The sequence below is a fragment of the Phyllostomus discolor genome, chromosome 3 (genome assembly GCF_004126475.2).
Source record: "Phyllostomus discolor isolate MPI-MPIP mPhyDis1 chromosome 3, mPhyDis1.pri.v3, whole genome shotgun sequence".
In the NCBI taxonomy this organism is placed as follows: Eukaryota; Metazoa; Chordata; class Mammalia; order Chiroptera; family Phyllostomidae; genus Phyllostomus; species Phyllostomus discolor.
The window spans coordinates 166,914,740-166,942,263 of NC_040905.2; the positions used below are offsets into that span (position 1 = coordinate 166,914,740).

Sequence of the window (27,524 nt, forward strand, 5' to 3'; positions counted from 1 at the left end):
TCTTCTAAAACTGATGAAAATTTTGTGTCTTACTCAGGTGGGGAGAGGAAGAAGCCTTTCACTGGTGTTGGAAAAAGAACTGGAAGTTATATTTAAACCTTTTACCAAAAGAAAATCTCAGGACAGCTATAATATGAGTAAATCCGACACAAACATCTTTGAGAGAAAAGAGAGACAGCTGGTTCTGTTCGTAGCAATGAGTCTGTGTTTAGCTTGTTGGCAAGGAGAGCCAGTCTGAATGTGAGCAATATATCCGCCAAGTTTCTGGAAGAAACTTAAAGGGTGCCAGTGAGTGAAGGCTAGGAGTAAGTTCTCTTGGGATCTGAGGATTAAAGCCTCACAGACGTTTAAACCAAGTCAGTTGGCATGTGAGCTCCCGAAACAGGTTTAAAGTAGCAAAAGCCCTAAAGTAGCAAAAGCCTGGGCTTTCGAGTGCTTGTGATTTGTTACGGGTTTTTTTTTTTTTTTTGGTTGCCAGGGTGCTGGGCAATCAATCAGAACGTTCATTTTGCTAAACTACATCAGGAAAGCTTGAACTTGGTGTCTTGTCTTCAGCTTTTCCCCCCAGTGTCACTGGGTTATGTTCGGATAACCTTGCACGTGATTCTGCATCTTAGTATTAAAATGCTTCCCCAAACTGAATTAAAATTTTAAATGTTGTTAAGAGTCAAATAAGCAGTTTTATTGACTGTCATGGGCTCTATGGAATATTAACTAGGGACTAATCAGTGGTTTAAAGCGTGGATGTCATTTCTCCAAGAACATACATACACTTGCCCATCGGCATTCTAGCTTCTAAAATTTTATTGCTATTTTCCCATTCTCTGTATTTATGGATTTTTGCATTAAATTTTTTTCCTTCACTACCATTTAATGCCCCCCTGCCCCCTGCCCCTGTAACACCCAGGAATTAGTAGAACTAAATGCTTATGTTCAACTCACCATTTCAAACCTATTCATTTTAAACTACATAATCTTTACACAGTTGCTGGGATAGTTTCTTTATGCATAGTTGAGTTTCAGTTGTATCTTGAGCTTGGAGCAGCAGGGCAGTGAGAAGCAAAATAAAAATCTTAGGCAGTAGGGAAAGGTCAACCTATTTAGAGAATGAAATCTTGTATCAAAAAAGACACTGAATAATTCCAAGCTGTTACAGGCATAATTATTTAATGCTGTTATGTGATGGGGATTATGAGAGACCTTTAGCAGGTAGGACTAGGCAAATTGAAGGTGATATTTCTTCTTAATAGTCTTAGGTTCCTCAAATATTCTTTTATTGGGTCATTTAATTAAGATCTGGAATGAACTAAAGGCACAATTGCAAAAGATCAGAGTTGAGGTCAATTCCAAATACTGACTTGAAAAACAGCACATTTTACATCAAGCTACCTGATATATTCAATGTACATATCATAAAATACTCATAATGCAAGTTAGTAACAGTAAAGTCAGAAACTATGAAAGGCTTATTCATGTTGCCAATGCTTGTAAGAGGACCAGCTTTCTGGATCTTGGATTTTGCACCTCACCTTTAAATGGATAGATTTTACATCTGACTCTTAAAATCCATAGGGTGCATTGGGAGCAAGTGTTCCACTTTTTAGGTCCCACTGTCTTTCATGTCTATAATACATCTTCTAGAAGGACATTTCTCCACCACCTCTGGGCCTCTCTCTCTTTCTCTCTCTCTTTCATGATAAGCCTCAGTGATGAACTGGCTTCAGTAGAATTCGGGAACTGTAACTCATGGTGTTCACTTCAGTGGGCATGTGATGATAAATCTTAAGTGAGAGCAATAGGAATGAAGCTCAAAGAGCAGGAAGAAATTGAGGTTAAATATGAAGAGAAATTTTGTGGAGAAGTTGTATCAGCGATGGTCCCAGCAGGACACAGATGACCCAATAAAATTATAACTTGGCAAGGGTTAATAAAGGGTCTGTTCACAAAGGTATGTGCAGGGCATAGGGAGTGGTGAGGCTGTGGCTGTCCCTGGGGCTGCCTTGAGAAGAGGATGCAGTGGGACAATCTGGAAGTTGCAAGAGTGAACAGAGGATCCCTTGAGAGGGACCTGTGGCTTTCCACTGAGGGGCACAGCTGGCCTGAGGCTGCACACAGGGAACCAGGGAAATTACACTAACCTCACCCTCATTCCTCCCTCAGATCTTCTGTCAGGGCTCCCCATTGGCTGAACTTAGAGACTGGCTGGCAAAGGAGCCCCACTGACACTGTCTTCACATGTCAGCCTCTCTGGGAAGGGAGCAGGGAGTGGCGGGTGGTGAGAGGATCCGGAGGGGCAAACAGGAGATGCCCTGCACACTACTCTCAAAGGTTAGCATGGAGTGAGTTTCTAAGACAAGCAGGCTGCAGAAAGAAATCTTTTTGGAGAAGTTTTGGAAACAGTGTACCTGCAGGTTATTTTTTGGTTAATCCTCATGGGAGGATATGCTTATTGATTTGAGAGAGAGACAGACAGACAGACAGACAGACATCAACTGGTTGCCTCCCATAGGAGATGGAACCCACAACCTAGGCATATGCCCTGACTGGGAATTGAACCCACAACCTTTTGGTGTATGGCATGATGCTCCAACCAACTGAGCCACCCAGCCAGGGTCAGATTATTCTTATAACAGAGTACTACTCTTTCCAGCTGCCATAACTCAGGTGTGTCACAAACATAAGAGCAAAATGCAAGTATTGGACTTGAAATTCATTTTGTGAAGTTTACTTTGTAATAACAAAGCTACTCCTCAAAATAGAAAATGCCTATTATTAACACTGATAAAACTGCTTGCAGAGCATTTTGAAATTTACAGAGGATTATTTATATATAATTTTGTGTGAGTCTCAATAATTTTGTGAGGTAGGCTGGAATACAGATCCATTTAACAGATGAGAAAAGTGAGTCTCGAAGAGGCTGCCTAAGATATCATGACAAACAAGTGGGAAAGCCTGAATGTGAACCAGGTCTCCTGATTTTAAATTCAGGTGCTTTCCAGAAAAAGACACTCAGATCACTGCAATGACTTTTTAAAGGCAGGAATGAAGCCAGTGTGAGAAATATAAGAAATTCTTCCCCTTTCCAAATATGGCTAAGTGGAGTTTGTGGCTGTGATGTTCTTCATTGGTAGCTGATGTTTCACCGTCTTCTGTCTGAGGGGATGCTATCTGGTCATGGTTGGGATGGGAATTTGGGTCTTGAAAGTTATACCATCATAACCAAGTTAAAGCCAAAGGGGCCCATTTTGATGTCCCTGTAAATCCTAAGTGGGACCCTCATAACTCCAATATTTTGTGCCCTTGAACCTGATCCAACCTCTGAAAGAGATATGCTCAGTATCCTAATCACCCCCATATCTGATATCTGCCCAGTAGTCTACACAAGAGTTATTGGGACAACCATTTGGCCAGTAAGTTTGGCCAGATAGTAATAAGAATAATGTAATAATAATAAAGCCATATGTAGGAATACATTTGGGGAATAGACATGCAGCTCAGGTCCTCATCCTGGGATTTTCAGGGGTGACGTTCTAATGGTTTGACCCTGACTCCTCATTGGCAGCCCCTCCTGTGCTGGAGAGAAGCCACGCCTCCCAGGCAGTGAATCCCTGGGGCATTCTCTCAGCTTGTTCGTGGTTGTGACATTTTAGAAGTAGTGCATTCACTGTGTGATCTCACCCCGCTGCTCTGACAGCCAGACTCAGGATTTCCTTTATGTTAAAAGCATCTGCTTATGTTAAAAGCACACCCTTGTAGACAACAAACAAAAAATGATATAGAACATTTTTATCACTCCAGAAAATTCCCCTTTCTCTTCCCAGTCTTACCCCTTCACTCCAAAACTTTCTTTAAAAGATAGGCAACCACTCTTCTTATTTCTATCACCATGATTATCGTATTTTGTCTGTTCTCGAATGTCGTGTAAGTGAAATCATACAGTATCTGGCTTGTTTTACTCAAAATAATTTCTCTGAATGTCATGTTGTTGCTGTGCATCAGTGCTTTGTCCCTTTTTGTTGCTGGAAGCATTCCACTATGTGAAAACACCACACTTTGTTTATTCTCCTGTTGTTGAATATTTGAGTTCTTTTCACCTTTTGGTCTAATATGAATAAAGCTCCTGTAAGTAAGTAGCTTGCATAAGTCTTTTTGTGGGCAATTGCACTTATTTTTCTGGGTCTGTTTGTAGGAGTGGAATTGCAGGTCATATGGTAGGTGTATATTCAGAATTTTTTTTAATGAAAGTTTTATTTTGGGGTAGTTTTAGACTTACAGAAATATTGAAAAGATAGTGCTGAGAGGTCCTGTACACCTCACACCCAGTTTCCCCTAGTATTGCTATCTTCCATTAGTATGGTGCATTGATCACAATTAATGAACCAATATTGATACATTATTATCAACTAAAATGCATACTCTTCAGGTTTCCTTAGTTTATGCCTGATGCCCTTTCTCTGTCCAGGATCCCACCCAGGATATATTACATTTCGTGGTCATGTCTGCTTAGGCTCTTCCTGGCTGTGACAGTTTCTTAGACTTCCCTTGTTTTTCCTGATGTTCTCACCTGTTTTGAGGAGTACTGGTCAGGCATTTGTAGAAGGTACCTCAATTTAGATTGCCTGCTGTTTTTCTTGTGAATAGACTGTAGTTATTATGGGGGTTGGGGAGGAAGACCACAGAGGTAACATGCTGTTTTCATCATCTTATATCAAGGGTGCCTGCCATCAGCCTGTCTTATTAGTGATGTTACCCTTGCTCACTGGGCTGATGCTGTTTTTGTCAACTTCCTCCTCTGAAAAGTTACTCCCCCTTGGTCTTTTCATACCTTGTTCCTTGGAAGGAACTCACCTTGTGCAGCTCATATTTGCGGTGTGGGTTGAGGGTAGATTATCTCCATAAATTATTTGGAATTCTTCTGCACGGGAGATTTATATTTAAGTTTTAAGAAACTGAAAACAGTTTTCTGAAGTGGTGGTACCATTTTCTACCCAGACAAGCAAGCAATACCCAAGTTCTGTGTGCTCCTCCTTCTCACCTGTTCTATCTCTGGTCTTTTTAATTTTTTTCTAATTTTACTTCAATCATTGTTCAAGTACAGTTTTCTATCCTTTACTCCCATCCCAGCCCACCCACCCCTCCCTCCCCACCTCCCTCCCATTTCCACACCCCCTAGTTTTTGTCCGTGTGTCCTTTATATTTGTCCTGTAAACCCTTCCCATTCTCCCCTGAAATTCCCTCCCCTCTGGTCACCGTCAGCCTGTTCTCTATTTCAGTGTCTTTGGCTATATTTTGCTTATTTGTTTGTTTTGTTGTTTAGGTTCCTGTTAAAGGTGAGATCATATGGTATTTGTCTTTCACTGCCTGGCTTATTTCACTTAGCATAATGCTTTCCAGCTCCATCCACGCTGTTGCAAAGGGTAGGAGCTCCTTTCTTTCTGCTGCATAGAATTCCATTGTGTAAAATGTACCATAGTTTTTTGATCCATTCATTTACTGATGGGCACCTAGGGTGCTCCCAGCACTTAGCTATTGTAAATTGTGCTGCTATGAATTGGGGTGCATAGGTTCTTTTGGATTGGTGTTTCAGGATTCCTAGGATATAGCCCCAGCAGTGGAATTGCTGGGTCAAAAGGCAGATCCATTTTTAGTTTTCTGAGGAAGTTCCATACTGTTTTCCATAGTGGTTGTACCAGTCTGCAGCCCCACCAACAGTGCACTAGGGACCCCCTTTCTCCACAACCTCTCCAACACTTGTTGTTTGTTGCTTTGTTTATGATGGCCATTCTGACTGATGTGAAGTGGTATCTCATTGTGGTTTTAATTTACATCTCTCTGATAGTGGTCTTTTTAATTTTAATCATTCTTGTTGCTGTAAAGTGGTATCTCTTTGTTGTCTTAATTTTCATTTGTGGTTATTAATTATGTTGACACTTCTGTGCGTGTTGCCATTCCGTATCATCTTTTGTCAAGTAATGTTTTCAGTTTTTTGCCCCTTTTTAAATTTGGGTTGCCTTTTTATTATTGAGGTGAGGAGTTTTTGTCTGTTCTGGAAAAGGTTCTTTGGTCAACATCTGAATGACATTTCTTCCAGTCTGGGGCTTGCCTACTGATTTTTTAATGGTGTCATTTGATGAGCTGAATTTAAGATATTAATCATGGAATTTGGGGTCTAGTGTTGGGTAGTGAACTCTTACCCATTCTATAGCTGATGATGCTAAGCTTTAGTTATGAAGATTAGTGGTGTCCTGGTGGACATAAGGATTGTAACTATGTTTTTTTTTCTCAAGGCATTTGATATTGTTGAGATAAATGGGTACCTGGCGGTTACTGGTGCCACTCTGTCTGGCCAGTGATTGGATGCAGGGTTTGAGAGGCAACAGAAAAAATTCCAGTCTTATCAGGAGAGGCTTAGCCTGTCTGTTGCAGAACTGAAAAAAGGTTCATCTTTACTTTACCTATGTACTAGAATTTCTGGTTAGGAATGGCTCTGAGCTCCCTCATTTCCTTGGGTTCTATTTATGGTCTAGAATTCTCCATTTGACTTACCATTGATTCTGCAAGCCTCAGAAAAAAAATGGCTCAAGAAAAAATAGCCACGGCTTAATGTAATGTACAGAAAAAACATAGAGATAGAAACTCCCTTATCTACCAAAAAAAAAAAAAGAGACCTGAAATGATTGAGAAGACTTGAAGGTTAATGGCATTCCTGAGTGCATTTTAAAAATTCTAAAAAGTAGTGGGGAAGATTTTGGATACTAAGAACATGGTTCTGACTTTTAAAAAAATATTTCCTCTAGGAAAAGAATGTTAGTTTTATTCAGATAAAATCTCAGAATTTAGCTGTCATTTTTCTAACTACCCATTTTCTCCCATTTCAGGTAAACCTCTTTGTGCTGCTCTCTGTGGTGTGTCCTCTTAAATTTAGCTGGATTTATCCTGGGCTGCCAAGGGGCCCAGTTCGTGTCCAGCGTGCCCAGGTGTGATTTGGTAAGCAGTGCTAAAACACCACATGCATTGGGCCTACCAGCCTATCTGGCTTACTTTGGGTGCCAGTGATTGGCTGCTTATTGCCAGGCAGCATCCTAAAGTGAGGCCTGAAATTAGAAAGGAAGCTGCCTCCTAATTATTTTACTCCAGTTGTCAGTTATTTTTTTCAAGACAGGGGCCAGCCAGCAGAACCCCAAACCACAGTAATATAATGCATCATTAGTTAGTTAATTGGCAGATTAGGTATCCATTATCAATATCTGTCTGGTCTCATTGAAAGAAGAAAAATAGATATTGTGAGACTACAGGTCAGCAGCCTTTATCCACATATTTTGGTGGCCAGATTTCAGAGTTTTTCCAAATTTTAGAAAATACATGTGATGTATTTTTTCTGTAGTGCCCTCTTGCAGTCTGGGACAGCAGTGGTACAGAAACTTTTTGGATTTCAGAATTGTAGACCTGTACCATCTCTGAATTGTTTTCTAAGTTTTAATTGTGGTAAAATACATATGACATAAAATTTACCACCCTAACCATTCAGTAGTATTAAGTACATTTACATTGTTTGGCAGCCAATCTCCAGAACTCTTTCCATCTTGCAAAACTGAAACTCTGTACATACTAAATAATAACTCCCCATTCCCCCCACAGCAACCCCCAGCAACCACTGTCTACCTTCTGTGACTTTAACCATTCTAGGTACTTCATATAAGTGGAATCATACAGTATTTTTTTTACTGGCTTATTTTACTTGGTATAATGTCATTAAAGGTTATCCATATTGTATTATGTGTCAGAATTCCCTTCCTTTTTAAAGTTGAATAATATTCCACTGTATATATATAGCACAGTTTGTTTATCCACTCACTCATCCATGGATGATTGGGTTGCTTCCTCCTTTTGGCTATTGCAAATAATACTGCTATGAAAAAAGGTCTACAAATATCTGTATGAGAACCTGCTTTCAATTCTTTGGGGTGTATACCCAGAAGTAAAATTGCTTGATATCTCTGAACTTTTTAAAAGGACTTTGTAGTAACAAGTATTTCCCTGTGACACAAAGCAAAAACAAAATAGTAAATAAATAAATTAATTAAAGAAAAAGACTTTTTAGATGTTGCATTAGATGTCACTAATTTGGAATTTGGTATCAAGGCAGTCTCACCCTGGGAAACCAGCCAGATGCTGGAAGCTGGCTGCCACATTTCTACAAAGGCTGTGATAGACCCTTGGAAGGAAACTCATGACCTTCCCAAGCAGGAAAGCTCCTTAGGGACTTACTAAAAAACTGCTGCACCTTCTTAACCCTTTTGATTTTTGTCATTTAATGCTTTCATAACTGTAACTAAAGGGGCCCCAGATCGCAGCCCTTTCTGGTTTGGAAGGCCCTCAGTGCCTCACCCTCATCCCGCCCACTCCCTGCAGTGGCCCACGCTCCCTGTAATTGAGCCAGAGCCTGCAGCTCATTACCCAGGCTCCTGCCCTACTTTCTTATTTCTAACAATGCTGTCTTTCCACCTCCCCCACCCCCACCAAATTCCCTGTGCCTTACTTTCCTGTTCATCCAATGGTCATCATCAGTCTTTTAAAGCCTCAAAAGTGCTTATTTCCTCCTTTAGGAAATAAACCCTGGTCCCCTCACAAGATAATCTTCCACAATGTCCTAGTTCGACACCTCTCTGGCATTTATCCTTTTCTTTTTTAGGTTAAAGATATTCATCCACCTGTCTTCTCTCTTCTTCCAGTTGGGAATTTCCTTGGTTCTCTATTATCTTGGGAGATTTCAGTAGCTTCCTTTATATACAGAAGAGTTCCCAGAAAAAAATTTTGAAGAAAGTTTGTATTTCCAATTAGTAATTGCACAGCAAAGTAGAAGGAGCAAAGAGAGTACACACAAGTTGGAAGTAAAAAGTCACAATATATGGAAAGACAATTGGGCAAAATTGTAGCATCTGTTATAAGCAAGACACCATGCTAGAGGCTGCAGAGAGTAGAAAGAAAAGTCAGACATCACTTCTGACTTAGAATTTTATCAGTAGCGAGAGGAGTAGGTATACACATGGCAAATGCTTGATCAGTGTTCATAGAGGGAATGAATAAATGTCCAATTACAGAACAGGGTAGACCGAGTTCAGCTGTTAGTGTGACAACAGTTCTAGGGGATGCAGGGAAGAAGGGTTTGTATCCATGGGAAGATGGGGAAGGCTACCTGGAATATAGGCATTTGAGAAGGACTTTGAATAATGAATAAATAAAGGGAATGGGTAGAAACCACATTGGGAGGGCAATAGTGAGAAATTAGCCTAGTGGCTGGACACTGGTAGGTCTGGAGAAAACAGAAGCCAGATTGCAGGGGTTAAAGGTATAGTTGACTTTTATGAGAAATTCTGTGGTTCTGTACCTTGGCTGCCCATTAGAATAAGCTGGGGGAACATTTTTAAAGATATCCAGACTTGAGTCCCACATCCAGAGATTCTCAAATTCTCAGAGATAGTAAAATTGCCTTAGAGTGGGGAGTGGGGTGGGGGATGTCAAGGCATAAATATCTGTTTAAACTTCTAAGTATATTTGCAATTTAAAAAATTTTCTCACCATAAAACCAAATCTGTGTTTGTTTCTGATTGTAAAAATTTAAGTCATAAAAGTATAGGGCAATTTTAAAAATCATTTGAAATCTTAACTCTTCTGGGATAGTATAGTTACCTACTTGGTGGCATTTTCTTGCCATTTTTAATGCATAAAACACACAAGTTTTAATTAGTGGGGCCATGTCATAGTTGCTTTTCATTAGGGAGGCTCTTTGACAAATGAAGTCTTTTGGGGTAAGAGATGCTCTCCTTTCTTCTTTTCCTCTCCACCTACATGGGTCACCCCAAATCCATGGTAACATGTGAAGTCAAAGCTGTGTGATTAATTTAGCAAGTGTGAGAGGTGTGGCCTTTCTTTTTAGCCAAAATAGAATAGTCAACTTCAGCAGCTCAAGCAGCAGGGCAAGTAAGAACAAACCTCTGCCCTCAAATTATAGGTCTTGTGAGCCACAGGCAGGTGGTACATATTTTCACAACATGACTCAAGAGAAACTTGGAAAAGGTTTGCAAAGCCTCTTACTAAAATATATATGAAATTACTGATCACTGACATTATAACTTTAAATAAAGAAAACATGGAAGATGTGAACTAAGAGATCTTTTTAAGCCTACATGGTTTAGGGCTACTACTGTCACTGAAATAATACCATCTGCTTCTTACAGACACTTGGTAGACTGAACTTCCTTGCCCTCTTGGAGTTTGGTGGGGCCACATGATTTGCTTTGGCAATCTTTTGGGAGGTAAAGTGTTGAGTGTCATTTCCAAGAGGAAGATTCAAGCTAGGGTTACCAGATCTGGCAAATAAAAACCAATGAATTAAGTTTGAATTTCAAATAGACAGCTCATAGTTTTTACTATAAACATGTCTCATGGAATATTTGGGTCATACTTATACTAAAAAAATGATCTGTTAGTCATCTAAATTTCAAATTTAACTGGGTGGTCTTATATTTATCTGGCAAGCCTACTTTAAGTGCCCTTGTACAATCGTCCTGTGTCTTCCATTTCTTTGGCATAGTGACGATCAATCCTGAGATGGTGGATGCTCTATCAGCCTGGGTCTCTAGGTGAATATGATAAACAGAGGCCCCTGCTGACCTAATGGACATGTAGTATATTCAAAATAACTTTGTTTGGTTAAACCACTGGAAATTGGGGCCTGGTTGTTACCACAGCATACCGAGAGCTATCCTGACTGATATACTGACACTAAACCTATATTTCATTCTGTAGGATTGGTGTTCTGTGGTATAGCCTGTGTATTTTTCTTCATAATTAAATTATTGTTCTGCCTTTTTCCCCTTAAGGTGGATTTAGGTGAAGGCAAGATTTGCTTCTGTGTGAAGAATTTCAACCAGCCAAATGCACGACAAAGAAAATGCCTTGAAACTCTTCCCAGTTCAGCCTTGTAGTGCAGTTCACCTTCTACTTAAGGTACCTTGAGTGGATTCTACTGCCCAGCAATAAATATACCTCAGATCCCCAGAAAAAACAAAGTTACTTGAAATATCTTGCCATTACCCTCCATCAGTTATGCTGCTGAAAACAGATGAGAACAACCCCTCATCAGTGAGTGACTCAGAGACAAAATTGAACACAGAAGAATCACATATTATTGTATGTCTTTTAAATATGGGATGAATTTCTTTGTGTTTAAGAATTATAAAATAGTAAAACATGTAAAGGAGCCTGAGTATATACATATGCACGTACATGTATATATGCATGTTTATATATACATATATAATGTGGCTTTTAGCACAACCTTGAAGTTGCATACCGATCTGTCATTGTTCTGATCCTCCCGTGTTAGTATAAATGAATCTTGTGGGCTGCTGAGTGCTACAGTTCTGGGACACAGACTTTGGAGGGATATTGGCCAGGAAATATAGGAGAAATTCAAGCACTTACCTCTTGTTTAATAGGCAACAGCTATAATAAACAAAAGGGATTAAAAACAAATGATCCTATTTGAAGAGAAATCAAAATTAACCTTTATTAGGGAACTGGATAAAATCATGTTCTGACTTAAGGACCGTTAGCCAGTAAGTGACAAGATCAGTTGGTGAACTGTGAGGTATTAGCTTTTGGATAGTGTACCACTATTGAAAGCTAGTGATGGCTTTCTTTAGTTAGATCTTTGGGGTTAATTTTTTGTGGGGAGGAGGAATCTCTAAGAAGAGAGAGAAGCTGCCAGCTCTTTGGATTACGAAGGACGTAAAAAATGGCTTTCTTATTTGGCTGGGGATTTTTGGTAGTTGAGTCACCCCCAAACATTCTGAGCCAGGACTTTGCTTGGGGAAAGCCCCACTAAGGAGCCAGGACTGTGGCAACAGAAACTTTTGGAATTGCCTTTGCTACTATTTTGAGTTGTGTGTTTGGAGGAGAGAGCCCTGTTACACTCGGACAGCCCGCCCCCTCCGTTGTCCTAGTTGGGTGCTCTGGGCAGCACTGCCAAAAGCTCCTGAAATAGAATCAGTGGCCACGAAATGAAGCAGCAAGCTGTCCTGATGCAAGGCTATGGGAGGGGATGGATGTCACTGGGGACACCAACTTCAGAAGAGAAAACTTACTGCTTTCCTGTGAGGAATGTTTCCAAACCGTATTTGATGCTTGCAAAAGAACTATTGTCATATCAGGTCTTTCTGGGACAGGAAGCTTCTAAGATAAATTTATTAAATTAAGAAGTACTCTCTGTTGCATGAGTCATGATAATCACCAGCATTTGGGGGGGCACTTAAAATGTAAGTTCTTCACATGCATTTTCTCATGAGAATTGTCTTATTGGGACAGTATTATTATTTTAAAGTTGTTTTATATTGCATTCTGGGCATCTCCTTTGAGGTACTCAGTACCATCATTGTTTCTTTGTTTTAGAAAGTCCTTTTTGCCCTGTGTGCCTTGAATGCCCTGACCACCACCGTCTGCTTGGTGGCAGCCGCCCTTCGCTACCTCCAGATATTTGCAGCCAGGAGATCCTGCAGTGTAAGTCCATGCAAGGTGGCACTGTGACCGTGTCTCTGCTGGACCTGCCCAGGGGCCTTTCTGTGCTGTTCATTGCTTTTCTCCCTGAGCCTTTGCGGGCAGGCTGTTGACTAACAGAGGTGCTGTTTAATTAGGATGAATCCCAGATTTCTGCTGAAGAAGTGGACGAACACAGACGCATCCCAGACCCCGATGACTTTGTGCCACCAGTGCCTCCCCCTTCCTATTTCGCCACATATTACTCATGCACACCCGGATGAACCGGCGGTATCGTTCGTAAGTACCCTGTCACCCCAATGCTCTGTACCATGTGAGCATGAGCTCTCTCTCTCTCTGATTAACTGCATGAAACCAAAGAAAAGTCAAACCTTGACCTAAAGATATACTTTTCAGTTTCAATTAGCTTCCCAGGAAAACTGACACCCAGTGAGATAACTGTTGTAATTTGACATGATTGAGAGCTGCTGTTGCCCTAGAAACGCACTTAGTTAAGCCAAATCGATGTTCATTATACACCATCAGCAGGTCCCCAAATCATGAAACTCTTCCCAGCCATTAAAAAAGATGAATTATTAATTACTTCTCTCTGGTCTGGAAAAAATAGACACCAGGCTTATTATCATTTTCAAATTCTAGCTAAAAATTTGATCATCGGTTTCTTAACTCGGGATTTATTATCTGTAGAATGAAATGCCCCATGTCTTCCTCTGATTGTTACCAAGTTCTAGAATGTATCTCTAAGGAATGACTTAGTTTATTCATTGAACCAACAATTTGATCCGTTCTCTGCTGCTTACTAGTCACTGTGTTGGGTTATTAAGATTGAAAATGAGTTCAATGTCCCTATCCCCCTCCCTCATATCAAGGAACTTACAGTCTAGGTCATTCAAAGTGAGTGGTGTTACGATCACAGTAAGCAGTACTCAGAGGAGAGGATTTAAGGGCACAGAGGAGAACCACCTAACCTGGAATGGTGGGTGGGCTGCAGAGAACTTGAAGGAAGGGTCAGCTAGTCAGGGTTGGCTTCTTGGACAAGGTGAGCTTAAGTTGAATTTCCAGGATAAGCAAACCTATATTTAAGTTTCCAGGAGAGAACCTCTGAATTCTATAGAAAGATGAGTGTCTTAAGCTTGATATTCTGAGGGCCAGGAATTTAAAGTATTTACTCCCTAAGGTACACTTGGAGAGTTGTCAAATTTGGTGCGAGGCATGGTGTTTTTGGAAATCAGTTTTTTTATGCTTACAGCAGCCATACGTGGCTTTGAAAGAGGTTGCCAGTGCATACCACCACCAGATGCTGTTAGTGGTTTTTCCTCGGGTTATCTTCCTGACTTGTCCTTCCGAGTCATACCTAAACCCCACCTCAAGCCCACCTAGATGGATGAAGGATGCCCACAAAGCCATAGGGGGCATCAGCTGGCTGAACAGAGGGGCTGGGGATGGCTGAGGAGCAGCTCAGCTCCCCTGTTGGTCAGGCAGTGGTGCACTGAAGCTTTGAAGCTTCAGGGGCCAGGGCAGCTTCTTTGGTTTCCTTCTCTTAGGAAATGAGCCAAGAATTTCAGGGGCTGGAGAGACAGCAACAAAACCTATGTTCTTTGTGCACATTAGGGCACATTTGCTAAACCATTACCTAGTCTCAGGCTGGGTGCAGAGGGTTCATGAGAATAGTAAAATGCTTGGTGTTTCATGATTCAGAAGAGAAGTGCCCTCTTGAAGAACTCCTTGGCTCTCTGAGACTGTGGGGGAGCACTTGTTTGACCTAAGAGGAGGCAACAGACAGATTTTATTCCTGTAGTAGCTGAAAGGGAAAGTGACTCATGTGGGCTTGGGAATTGTGCTGTCCAACAGAGGCCTAGAGTGTCCTGACCAGCCTCCCAACCTTCTCTTCTCTCTTTCCTTCCTTCCTGTGCTCCTCCACAGTCATGTTTAGCAGTGTGGGTATTTTCCATTCTTGGAGGATATATGTGCACCTCTGGATTTGTCTGTCTGGGTCCTGAGAAGGCCCCTGGCCAAATCAGGTTGGAAGAAGACAGACAAGCTTCTCATCAAGGGCATTACTATTCAGAACTTTCGGAAGGAACATGGGGAAGGGTGTTAAAACAAAACACTCTTGTGAGAAAGAAGACACTGCTTGGCCTAAACTGTATACCCAGAGCCCTAGATCTTATCTCCAATGGGGAACCAGTCTCATTTGCTGAAATTCCACCAATGTCAGAGGGAAGCCCACTTTCTTTTTCAAAATGGTTAAATTTATTCACCTTTATATACGTATTCTATCAGAGATACTTTTAAAAAAGACTTTATTTATTTATTTTTAGAAAGGGAAGGCGGGGAGAAAGAGAGAGAGAGAGAAACATCAAGGTGCGGTTGCTGGGGGCCGTGGCCTGCAACCCAGGTATGTGCCCTGACTGGGAATCGAACCTGCGATGCTTTGGTTCGCAGCCTGCGCTCAATCCACTGAGCTACGCCAGCCAGGCTCTATCAGAGATATTTTTAAAAAATGTTTTTCCCTTTAGTCCTCACCCAATGATATGTTTTTATTGATTTTAGAGAGGGAGGAAGGAGGTAGAGAGAGACAGATGGACAGACATGGAGGTGAGAGAGAAACATCCATTATATGCTTCCTGTACATGCCCTGACCGGGGATCGAACCCACAAACTTTAGGTGTATGGGATGGTGCTCCAGCCAACTGAGCAATCCAGCTAGGGCTCTCAGAGATACTTTAAAATTTGACTGCTTTTGCTAGATTCTCTGTATAAATCAACTTTATAGATACTAGATGTTTAATCCCAAGTGGTAATTTTTTTTTCTTGTAAGGCAGGCAAAATATTAAGAAATTTTTTTTAAGTTTCCACAGCCAGTTATGATAAGTGTTTTCACACAGTGAATGCTCCCCATTTCTTCTAAGGTGTTATGACCTCTCAGAAGAGGTTTATTTACTTAACGTCTATAAACAGAACCACTTCATGCATTCATCTCCTTGAGAAAGGGCTTCTCAGGTCACTTTCATAACCAAAAGCCTGACTGCAGCCATGACCTTGGTCCAAACATGATCTTGGTCTCTCTGAGTTGTGAATCAGTTTGTCAGAACAGAGGGGCTGTGCACCCTGTCTCCACTACCCTAGAGGCCCCCCGGTCTTAGAAATTGGCTTGAGCCCGAGTTCAAAGGGCAGAGTCTCCAAACTGTTTCATGAATGTGGACCTACTCGGACCATGGGACCTGCTGTAGGAAATTAAAGAAGGGAGGGTAGGAGCCAGGTTGACCTGAGCCTTTCTTAAAGGTGAAGACAAAGCCCACCCATTTCTTTTACTAATGAGCTTCAACACTCACACGCAAGTGGGGCCAGGCTGTGCTAGCAGTTGACCCAGTGCTCGGCTCTTGTGTGGGGCACCCCTCCCTTGCTCCCCCCTCTACAGGCAGCAACCCTACCACCAGGTGCTCAGTGAAAAGGCATGCACAGCTTTTCCAGTACACAGAGGAAGATCATTCTTTGGTCAAGGACATATTAGTTACTGCATCACCCCCAGATGAGTCCTCAAGGCATATTTGTAGCATCAAAACAACATATTCTGCGTGATCTGTCTGAGTTTCTGGTCACCCTCAGGGCTCAGGCCACGAACCAGCTCCTGGCTTCCTGGAGACTTTGGGATGAATGTGAAAGAGCTCAGACTCTGGAGTCTCCTAAAAGGGTGACCTTGGGTGATCTCTTTTCATTTCTGAGCCTCAGTTTCCTCATTATTCTGCATTGTCACATGGCTACTGAGAGGATTGTTACAAAATAATGGGCATAAAAAATCTTTTGTAAAGTAAAAGTTTCTGCTGTGTTCCATCACTGTTAATTACTGTGTTTAAAATATTCTCGGTGTGTCTCTTACTCTGAAGGAACAGCCCTTAATCTTACCTCTGCCTTAGTTTTCTAGACAGTCATTCCTTACCCGAGGACATGTTCCCACTGATTTTAGAGGGAGGAAGGGGGAGGGACAGAGGGAAGGCAGAAAGAGAGACAGAGAAAGACAGACACAGACAGACATCAACTGGTTGTCCCCTGCAACCCAGGCATGTGCCCTGACCGGGCATTAACCCTACCACCCTTCAGTGCATGGCACAATGCTCTAAACCACTGAGCCACGTGGCTATGGCTAAAGACAGTCATTCTTAATAAAAATCTGATCATCTCTACCAGATATAATTTCAGCCACCACGATCCATTTCCTCTTGCAGTGTTCTGGGTCCTCGCTGTGCATTGGGGTCACCTGGGGCATTAACAACCTACTGATACCTGGGCCCCACCGCAGGCAGTCAGAGCAGAGTCTCTAGAACGGAGGCCTGGGCCGTCCACAGTTAGGAGACCTCCCAGGTGAAACCCATAAGGGATCAGGGACAAGCCTGCCAGTCAGTAGTAGGCCCATTTCCCACAACAGGTCCATTTTTACCCCGAGAGGTAAATAAGGAAATAAATAAGGGAAAGCTGCTTAGTAGGAAAGGAACTTGCCTTCTGCATGAACTCCAGTGGCATCTTCCATCAAAATGAGGCGTCTCCTGGCCATTTCAATAACCACCATAGAAGCCATTTTATTCTGTGGTCAGTTTAGATAAAGCTTATCCCCTCTTTTCTGTCTGTTTTCCTTCTTGAAGAGATTCTGTAGTTGAGGCTGTAAAATGGAAGCCATTTGTCCCCTTGGCCCTAAACAAGCCCTTTCTTCTCTGTGCACATACTGTGTAGGGAGCCACTGGTGTGGAAATACAAACAGACCACCAGAGCTGACAGACAGACAGATGGGGGTACTAATTTTCCAGGCCAGGGCACAATAGTGAATGCTGGCACATTTGGCTGAGGGGGAAAAATCCAGGGTTTGCAAGTGCTAGAAAGATGGCTCATGAAGCTTATGTTAATTAAGGATTGAAGGCTGGCCCTCTGGAGAGGACAGGAGGAGGCCCTAGGTCTCACTGAGTAAACCAGTTACCTTATTCATTGACCAGAAAAGTGCTTCAGTCCAGTCCCAGAGGGTCTGGGTTCCTGGCAGCTCCTGGTGCTTACAGTTCTTAAACGGCTTTGGTTGAAGTGGAGAGTTGGCAAAACACCCATGGGCAAGTCCTGCTGGGAGGGGAGCACATAATATCCCTTTTGATAACTTTACCAGGACCCCAGCCCGGCACCGCTGGGAGAGACCCTTCGTGCTGGTGCCTCTCTTTAGGTCTTCTGTGTGCTCCATACCAAGCCTGCACACATCCCTGCAGTAGCTGTCAAAACATAACCTCCCTTCCCTTTTGGGTCAAGCAGGAGATGAGAGTCTTCCTTCTGAACTAAGATAAAGGAAAAGGGGGGACAGCTTTGTTTTTTTCTTTTTTAATTCAGGCTGTAGAGTCTCATTCTTCTAAATCCCAGATATAACAATAAAGTTTTATTGTTAGCAATAAAGAATGTCACATCTTTTTCAACCTCTTTTCCTCCATCAATTACATTTTTGAAAATGGGCACCAAGGATAACAGGAAATGGCCATAAACACAAAGAGCACCTTTCCAAAGAAGCAGTGCCCTGCGTGAACTGGCTCTAGAACCTGCTTCCTTATTAATCTCCTTTAGTGCTTGTCCACTCTTGCATTTTAACAGCAGATATTAAACTCTGCTGTTATCAACTTTTTTCATTCTCCAGTACTCCAAGGCTTGAATACAGGTTTTTTTTTTTTGTATTCTGTATATTTAAAAAAAATGATGGATATTTGAAATGGAATACAGTTTTAGGTATACAACACAATGATTCGACATTTGTATGTATTACAAATGATCAACAAAACAGGTCTAGTTAACATCTATTACCAAACACAGTAAAGAAACTTTTTTCTTGTGATGAGAACTTTTAAGATCTTCTGTCTCAGCAACTTTCAAATACAATACTGTATTAACTACAGTTACTGTGCTGCCCATCATATCCCCAGGAATTATTTTATAACTGGGGGTTTTGTTAGAAGGTATAAACTTCTATGTATTTTTAAATTATTGTTTTAATATTTAGGGTCTTTGTTATGTAGATCACATGTGTGGGTATGTAGTTTTGTATGGACACTGGCAGAAAATCTTGCAAGGTTTTTGTTTTTGTTTGTGCTTCTGTTGTCAAGGGCCCTTTACCCACAGGACAAGAACCACAGCGCCTGGTGTGCAGCCAGCGCTCCGTCGGTGTTTGTTGAAGGACTGCCTTCAGGAAGAATCAGTCCCTCCGGGGTCCCCCCTGCCGTGTGCTGCTTTGTCTCTGAGCTGTGTGCTGTTCACTTTATTTGAAAATTTTATTTCTTCTTTCAAACATTTTTTAACAAATATTAATGTCGCTCTCATGAATGAAACATCAGGGAAACCCAGGCAAGAAAGTTGTTCTGCACTAATGTAAGAAATAATTGAGCTTCCCTGTGTCTATAGTTTTGTTTTTTCTTTAATTGAGGTGGAATTCACATAACCTGAAATGAAACATTTGGAAATGTACAATTCAGTGGCACTTAGTAAGTGCACAGTATGGTGCAAGCATGCCTTCCATCTAGTTCTAAAGCATTTTCAGCTCCTCCGGGAAACTGTGTGTCTTTAATCGGTCATTCCCCATTCCTCCCTTCCCTTCCTCCCTGCCCCTGGCAATCCTCAAGCTGCTTTCTGTCTCTTAGAAACTTTTGCTTACTTTTTGCCTAGTAGATTATACAGGAATGATAGTATTGCATACTATGTGTTGCTACTTGCCTGAGGATAACCATCTCCAGGCAAAGGCCAAGCAAGCTGGAGCCACTAAGGTCACCTGGTCTCTCTGAAGAACTTGCTTCCTGATGCCAACATACTTTTCCTAGGATGGGTGGTCCCAATATTATTCCGCTGCCGCATATATATGGAGCCAGAATCAAGGGCGTGGAAGTATTCTGTCCTCTGGATCCCCCGCCTCCGTACGAAGCTGTGGTGAACCAGACGGACCGGCCGCAGGTACGGAGCACACAGTCTCTCTCCGGTGGAGCACAGGCAGGACGAGCAGCGCTCGGCTCAGAGAGAGGCAGGAGCCCCTGCACCGCAGCCCCGTGCCTGCACTGCTGATCTTTTTCAGAGGGTCACTGAGCCCAGATGATGCTTGAGTAGAATATTAACCAATTTTCCTTTTTTTCCCTGTGATTCAGGAGTCTTCATTCCAAATGTCAGGAGGATCCGAAGCTGCCAGAAGCCCGATGGAGCAGGACTGCGTGACCATGACTCAAGGTAATAAACCCATTTTTCACTGCCAGAACCTGTGATTCTGAAAATTAGAACATGATCAAATAATGATTTTGTAGCATTTTATTGGAGATCAGATATTTTTGGAGCAAATGAGTCAAGCTGTATCCTTCCCTAAAACTACTATCAACTTTAGGGCTTACAGAGGGAGATAACATGTGGACAGAAATACAGATATCCTTAGAATCTTTTGTGAATAACCGAACTGGTCTCTGGGACTGACCCGTGAAATAGATTTACAGAGTTTAATTTGGCGGCATTCTTACATTTTCCAACTGAAGATTTTTATTCACTTCTATTAAAATAAGATGAGCTCTTTTGAAGAGAAGAAAGCATTTCATTTATTATGGGCTGATTTGCTGTGAGATTACGCTGTCGTTTATAACCTAGGGTTCAGGGCATGTCACCTTAACAGGGAGTGATTCCTGATTTCCAGACCTGAGTTAAATACTAGAGTCCATTTATATTTCTCTTTGTGATTCAAGGTAACAGTGTTACAGCTCTCTCTTTGGAGAGGTTTTAAATGGCCCAGAGAATTGCCCACCAGGACAAAATTGCGCACAGTCACAAACAATGGATCAGCATTTAGCTCTTTTAGACGGAGGTGATTTTTCAGTAGCACCATTGGGGGTTGTGTTTCTGTTCTGTTCACCTTCTGTCTTATGTAGAATTAGGCAGCGGCGCTCTGTTTCCCGAGTACGTTTGCAGTTGTCCCATTTCTTAAAAAAGTTTCTCCGACCACACTCAGGCTCACAGATGATGTGATTTTATTTTCCTGAGCAAAAGTCATCCAATTCCAGAGTGGTTCTACTGATTCATTTAGTGGCTTCTAGCTCTTTAATGCAGTTTTCCAGAAGTTCCACAGTGGAGCCTGTAGGCATCTACCGCCCCCCCGCCCCCCCCAAACCCTGCCTGTGCTCCATTTACAGCCACCAGGGCAGCCATCTTGCTGTGAAGGTCCTACCGCCCACCTGACCCAGCTCATCCAGAACAGTCAGAAACTGTAAGATAGGTGGGAGCTTTCTGATGCTGAAGGTGGACAGGATGCTTTCCTGGAGAAGGTGCTAACACCTTTAGAAAAAACTGATATTTTGGCAGGCTTCTTTATTTCAGCTTGGATTTGGAGGTTTTTGTTTGTTTGTTTTAGACTTGGAGTGCCGGTTTGGAGAGGCAGCGTTTCCCGTAGTGCTGGGAAATACAAACGTCCTGGGCCTTCTGCCTAAGCAAATGTTACTAACTGTGCTGCCCTCACCCCCAAGGTTTGGCCTCACAGGTGTTTCCTACCCAAAATTTTGAGGGCTGTGGCTAGTGAAATCAATTTTCTTTCTCCTCTTAAAAAATTACTCAGATGGGGACATTCCCAACATACCCGGAGAAGAAAGTGCATCCACTTCAACTGCCAACTCCAACCAGCGGCGTGCTGTGGAGCGCCGGGGACTTCTCCGGCCCCTGAGGAGAAGATCGAGGAGTGACCCCCTGTTCCATCGTTGTTCCGTGGAGAGAGGTGAGGCCATTCCCCAAGCTCCCCTCAGAGCATGCATCTGCCTCCAGGTGCCAGGTGGAAGTGGGGGGGGGGGGCAGGAGGTGGGGTTGTGGCTGCCTGGGACCCTGAATTTGAAAAGCTATCCTAAAGGCGGTTAAGAGGTCTTGAGGAAGTAAGGTATTCTACATGCACATCAGGAATATATATCTGCCATGTCTTTTAAGGTTGGTAGGGAGCTGTTCTTTTTAAGCCATTTTATTGAATGCATTTGGTTGCGGATGATCTGGTGGTGGGCGCTGCACAAAGGCACTAACGCAAACCCAGTTCTGCTTTCCAGGTGCTCGCGATCCTGTGGGGGTGCACATTCTCTCTCACGGAAAAACTCAAAGGGTGGTAATTTCATCCCCTCTTCTACACTTTAATATTAGTTATCTTTCTACTGTGTACAGATAGGTTAAATTCTTTAAATCCAACCTTGTTTTTGAAGAACTTTGGTTAGCGTGAAACCCACACTTCGTCTCCATCCCTTTAGGGGTTTGTTTATATATAGATGCTATTTGAATATATGAATATCTGAACATTTCCAAATATGTCTTCATTGTAGAAAACTAAAAAATACAGGAACTAAAGGAAGAGAATGAAAACCCAAGTGGCTTATGCTCTCCTCGTGCTCTATGCAAATACTACTCTCCCTTTGCCTTCTCTGGGGTCTTGTGTCACCCCCCTTACATTCTGGTTTCGTCCCTCTGACAGCCTGCATTGTTTGCGCAGCTCTGGACTGACTGTGGGGAGCCAGAGAGAACACTGCTCTTGTCTCTGCTGTGGCTCCTGACTGGGGAGGAGCCCCAGCGCCTGGGACTGAGCGCACCTTTGCAACCCCAGACGGCTGGCGGCCTGGCCCCTTAGCTCCCAGGCCGTTCTTCACTGTGGGTCCCTGCCCTGCCTGCCAAGTTGAGGACTCAAGCTGGGCCACTTGCTGGCCTCAACGGGAACTTTGCTGTCTGCACAGCTTAGAGAGATCTTTACAGAACCTGTTCCCATCCTGTAGTGCTGGAGGGGTGACACGTGTTCACCTGTGGGAGCCCTCACCGTGGAAGGGACCAGGTTGCCTTCACATGACTGAGTGCACACCCTGTCCTCATATGGGCATGTTTGTAGGGATTGTTCCTGGAAGAGTCTAGCTCTCTGGGTTAAGCTCATGGGAGCCTAGGAGAACCGCCACTAACGACCGTTTAGAGATCCTCATGCCTACTTTTCTCCAGAGGAAAAGGATGCTCTCCTTTCTCCACCTCTTCTTCCACCCCTGCTTCCTTTCCTCACTGAATATCTCAGTTCCTGCTTGTCAGGCCTTCACAGACTGGACTCTCCAGTGCCGTGTCCACTGACAGCTGCCGGCTGGCTTCCGACCACGTGGAAACACCAGGCCCGAGTGTCACGTCACCCACCCAACGGTGCAGCAATGTTCTGCCAGTCCTTGTACCCTTGCTACAGCAGGTAGTCGTGGAAATGAGAGCCTGTGGTGGGTTTCCCAGGCCCACTGTTGACTTCTGGAATCACGCAGTGCTTCTGCACTGAGGTTTCTCCTTCTGTAACCATCAGCTATAGAGCTGCCTCACAACCGTGGTGTGGGCACTGGTCGTATAAGTCTGTACAGTGTCCTTGAGGACGTTTAGGACAAAGGTACAGTCAAAGTGAGCAGAGCTCTGCACTCAGCCCACAAGTCTTGTCTTTCCTTAGTCCCTGTCTCCAAGTGGCTCCTCCATCCTCCCCCTGTGGAACATTCTTTCATCAGTCAGCCACGTTTTGCCTGCTTGCCCCGCATACTGGTCATTACCCATGGAACTGTGGCTCCGCTGTGGTTTGTATTCTGGGTGCTCTCCTCTATCACCTGGCTTCACCCGGGGAGGGTCGTGTTTCATGTGGCATAGTGAAGTGTTTCGGGGACATGTCCCGTTGGAGCTATATCAGAAAATAAGCTTGTGTCACAGTTGTTGGTTTTGCTTTCCTTTTCCTTTCGCAAAATGAAAAAGCAAGAGGTGCATGGCTGTCGGCATTTGTCACGGACTTTCTACACTGAGTTTAGGTAGAGGCGTGTGTTCACAGGGGCACGGCCAATGGGTACGTGTTGTTTGTCTTTGTCCACAGCCGCTCCCGTGCTGAGCTGTGAAGCTGCGACTCAGACTGAAGGGAGACTGGATATGGCTGCAGTGACCTTGAGGAGGGGTCTGAGATCCAGAGTCTCAAGATGCAGACCCCAGTCTCTAATAGATTACAAATCTTACGTAGACACCAAGGTGCTGGTGGCGAAGATCCTGGAGCAGACCCCTGGCAACATCAACCCGGACATCCATGAGCTTGTGGAGAGCATTAAGTCTGTTCTGAAGTGCGACGAGGAGCACATGGAGGAAGTCATTGCAAGTGCCCGTGTCCTCGAACAGGTAGTTTTATTACTGTTTGGTGTGAATCAGATAACTTGTTTCCACAGCTGCCAAAGTGGCTTCTCTGATTTCCTGTCCAAGGCACAGTAAGCTCAATGTCACCGTGTCAAGGGAAATATGGTCTGGGCAGGGGGAGGAAGCTGGAGCACTTTCTTTTCAGGGGTGGCGGCTTTTCCACAGTGTTCTTGGCTCAAAGGAAGAGAAACCCATTTTCCCAGGGCGTGGAAGCCTGGACAAAGAAAAGGGTGTGGCTTGGGGAAGAAAGCAAGGCGTCTGGCCGAGTGGTCACGTTCGGCAATTGCTATCCTCTGTTGAAAGTTTCCCTTGCGCAGCATGTTTTTTTCAGCCCTTCGACAATGATGGACATACGTGAATTTTAATATAGCCACGATTCTGGGGGTTGTTCATATTCTCATGGAATGTTTAGCAAGACACCTAAGCTGAGAGGACTGAAAGGAATACCCACCTCTTCCTTCCCATAGGTTAAAAAATGCAAGGCAACCCCTGACCAGGAGCTAGAGGGGAAAGACACAACTGGGCACGTCAGTGATGCACTTAGATATTGGGTTTCTCATCATAAGTGCAGGGTTGGACTAGGGGGTCACAACACCGATATCTCTGAGTGAAGGGGTTTCCTTCAGGTGAGAACTGGGCGTGGGTTACAGCCTCAGCTACCCACTGGTTTTTAAAAGTGGGCACCTTTGAGGCATTTGCTGCATTGCCCAGGGATGTGGGGCAGTTGTTGGAGGCATTGGTGCACAGCGCACACCCTGTTACCTGGCTGTGCCTGCCTATCTGCATCAAGTCCCCGGAGAATACTTCCCGAGTTGAAATGGGCTGATGTGCAGGTCAAATTTTGAGGCAGATTGACGAAACTCCTTTCTCACTTTCCTTTCTGTTCCTCCTTTCTGCCTTCTGGCCTCTTCTAACTGAAGCCAGAAGCCACATTCTCTCCCAGCCCCTCAGGGGACCCAGGGGAGCTGAAGCGCGATCTGATTACTCACAGGAGGGAGCACATGAATGTGGACCCTCTTATCTGCTTTCTGAAAGAGTGGTTGGCGCGTGCTCCTGGGTCAGGCTCTACTTCGAATCCTGTATAGCAAAGACATTTTAAATCTTGTGTCCCTCTGGTCTATGCAAAATGTCATTTCCTGCTTCCTTTCCCCTGTCCAGCCTCAGTAGCCCACTAAACAGTGGCAAGCATTGAGAGCCACTCAAATGCCACCACGCTGTGGTGAGGTAAGGGCTGGAGAGTCTGCTGAGTGGTTGGTCTGGGCCTTCCACAAGGTCTTGTTCACTGCAGAATCACTCTGGGGGAAAATGACAGGCGCTTGGAGCCCAGCAGACGCCATCAGCTCAGATACTCACTGGGCTTTTGCACAGACTGGATCAAAGTTCAGTGCTGGGACTGTTGCAATAGACTTGGGCTGCCTGCTGGCGCCTCCCAGGACTGGCCGCGGGGGTGACGCGTGATAGGGCTGCACCCACCACAGACAGCAGGAGGCAGGGACGGGCAAGGGGAGCTTTTGTTTTGGGCTCTTCCCAGCTTTTGCACATTTTCCACTTATTTTTTTTTACTAGAATGTTTTTTGATCCATTTTAAATTTTGACAATATCACAACCACTTGTTCTAACATATATGTAACAACAGACGACATCTATCAATGCTGAAATTTTCTTCTTAATCAGGAAACAAGGACAGGCGTTAAAGACAAATATAATAATAGAATGTTAGTGAATTTAATGTCTCTTCTCTTTGGGGGATTAACTTTTTAATGACTTTAAAATCTGAGAATGGTGCAAACGAAGCAAAATGTCATCCCAGGGGTCGTGCTGTGGTGTGAGTGGCGATGAAGTGCCAGGTCTGGGGTCTTCCCCGAGGCGCTCACAGTGTCACAGGCCGTACCAATGGGACTGTGCAGCATAAACACTTGCGTATAATGAGCCGTCTTCCCCTTGTCGGTCCAAGTTGGATGAAGAATTTCATGTATTTAAAGTTATGTATGCAGTATATTATAAAAACAGATCTATTCTTAAGAGTTTTTTACAGATAAATTGGCCTAGTGGTTATGTTGCTTATTGAGGGGTTTTTAGAGCAATTAGAAGCATCTTTGGTTTTAGTTGAGAGGTTATATACTCACCACCTGGTCACCATGTCAGGCTAGTATCGAATGTTTGAGTACGCTAGTGTCACCTGGGTTCTTGTTGGGATGCTTGCACACCACCCTAGACTCACATGTCAGAATCAGTGTGGGGAGAGCCGGGAAGCTGGTCCCAGTGAGAGTCACTGGCTTAGGCCACAGAGGACTTGGAAGAAAGTGATGAGAAATGTTAAATATAAAAGAAGAAATTGCAGTAGATGAATCAGTAAAGTATAGGCCGGCCTACAATAGAAACCATAGAAAATTTGGGAAATGTCTTAGGAACTTTAGGAAAGAGACAGTCTGTTAAGTCTCTCTGGAATTCCCAGTGGGTTTCTCTTTGGGAAAATACCCTCTTCTCTTTCTCAAGGCAACTGAACATGACAGGGATGGATATAGGTGGCAGGTCCCAGGATCATAACTGGTGAAGCTTAACCTCTCCCCACCCTCTTTATTCTATTCTCCCAAAGATCATGGCACCCGGGCAGCCCGGCCCTATCAGGGCCCGCCGCCTGCCCTTGCGGAGACGGCCTGGCCTGCTGCACCTGCAGAGCTGCGGAGACCTGAGCACCTTCGTCTTGGCAGGGAGGCTGAGAGGTGATCGGAGACCCCGGCGTGCGGCTGAGCGGCCACACAGCCTCATCGGTGTCTTTCGGGAGACTGTCCTGTGAACCAGCCACATCAGACTCCTGCGGAGTAGTTTACAGGGTCAGGGGTGGGGTCTCCCTCTGGGAGTTCTTCAAATGGGGGGTACTTCAGAGGATGCTTTTTCCCTGCTCTGTCTTCTTTTTCTGCTGACCCCGCAAATGATCAGCTCTTTCTGGGCACATTTAATTGTTGGATGCATCAAGTTGGAGATGGTGAAGACAGCATCTCTCTTTCCTCTGCCGGCCCCCTGTCCCGGTGTAGGGTCCCCCACCCTTTTCTCCTCTCTTATTCCCTGAGCTCTCTGTCATTGCTGGGCTGCTCTTGGTCGCTCTTGGTGGCCTTGCATTGGTATGAAGCATGATGATTAACTCCCATGTTCTCTAATCATGAAGCCCCTTTCTGCACCCTGAAATCACACTATCTTTAGAACGACAGGAAACCCCGTCAGTGACAAATTGTCATGAAGGACATCTAGGGAGAGTATTCTTGTCGACCCTGCTTCTTCTTGCTTGCAAAACTAGTGATGACTAAGGCAGATCTGAGAATAAAACTTTTTACTTTTTACCTATGCACTTGGTGTACATTTGTGTATGTGGACGTGGCTGCGCCTTACTCTACAAAGATTTTGGAACTGGGAGCAATGGTGGCCAGGTTTGGGCAGGCTACCAAGCCAGTTTATTCTCCAGAGCACTTGATCCCTGCGCTTAGGTGTAGCTTGGCCAAATGGCTTCGTGGAGCTGCCTTGGAGTGGGACCGTGAGCAGTAAATTGGTAAAGTGATTACAGATTGGGCATTTGTGCTAAGAAGGAAGGAGGTGGTTAGAGGAGGCTTCTTTAGGGAAATGACATTTACAATGTACTTGACTGTGAGGGGCAGGGAAGGGTGTTCCAGCAGAGGGAACAGCCAATGCAAAGGCCCCCAGCACTAGAGGCTGCTGTGAAAGCAGCCCTGAGTGAGGGGAGAGGTAGAAGGAACTCGGGCTGGATTTTGTGCTAATGATGGGGGAGTTTTCAA

At 43.9% G+C, this 27,524-nt stretch overlaps 1 protein-coding gene across 1 annotated transcript in view; it reads left to right on the forward strand.

The window, feature by feature from the left end:
• Positions 1-27,078, forward strand: part of FAM189A2 (family with sequence similarity 189 member A2) — a 49,211-nt gene extending 22,133 nt beyond the window's left edge. The window contains 13 exon segments of the mRNA XM_028516805.2: positions 6,879-6,904; positions 6,906-6,987; positions 10,884-10,911; positions 10,914-10,940; positions 10,943-11,010; positions 12,454-12,561; positions 12,696-12,813; positions 12,816-12,828; positions 19,389-19,518; positions 19,707-19,785; positions 21,149-21,304; positions 23,429-23,721; positions 26,333-27,078. Coding sequence (XP_028372606.2) covers positions 6,879-6,904; positions 6,906-6,987; positions 10,884-10,911; positions 10,914-10,940; positions 10,943-11,010; positions 12,454-12,561; positions 12,696-12,813; positions 12,816-12,828; positions 19,389-19,518; positions 19,707-19,785; positions 21,149-21,304; positions 23,429-23,721; positions 26,333-26,533 — 1,329 coding nt within the window. The 3' untranslated portion in view covers positions 26,534-27,078.
• The last annotated feature ends 446 nt before the right edge of the window (positions 27,079-27,524 follow it).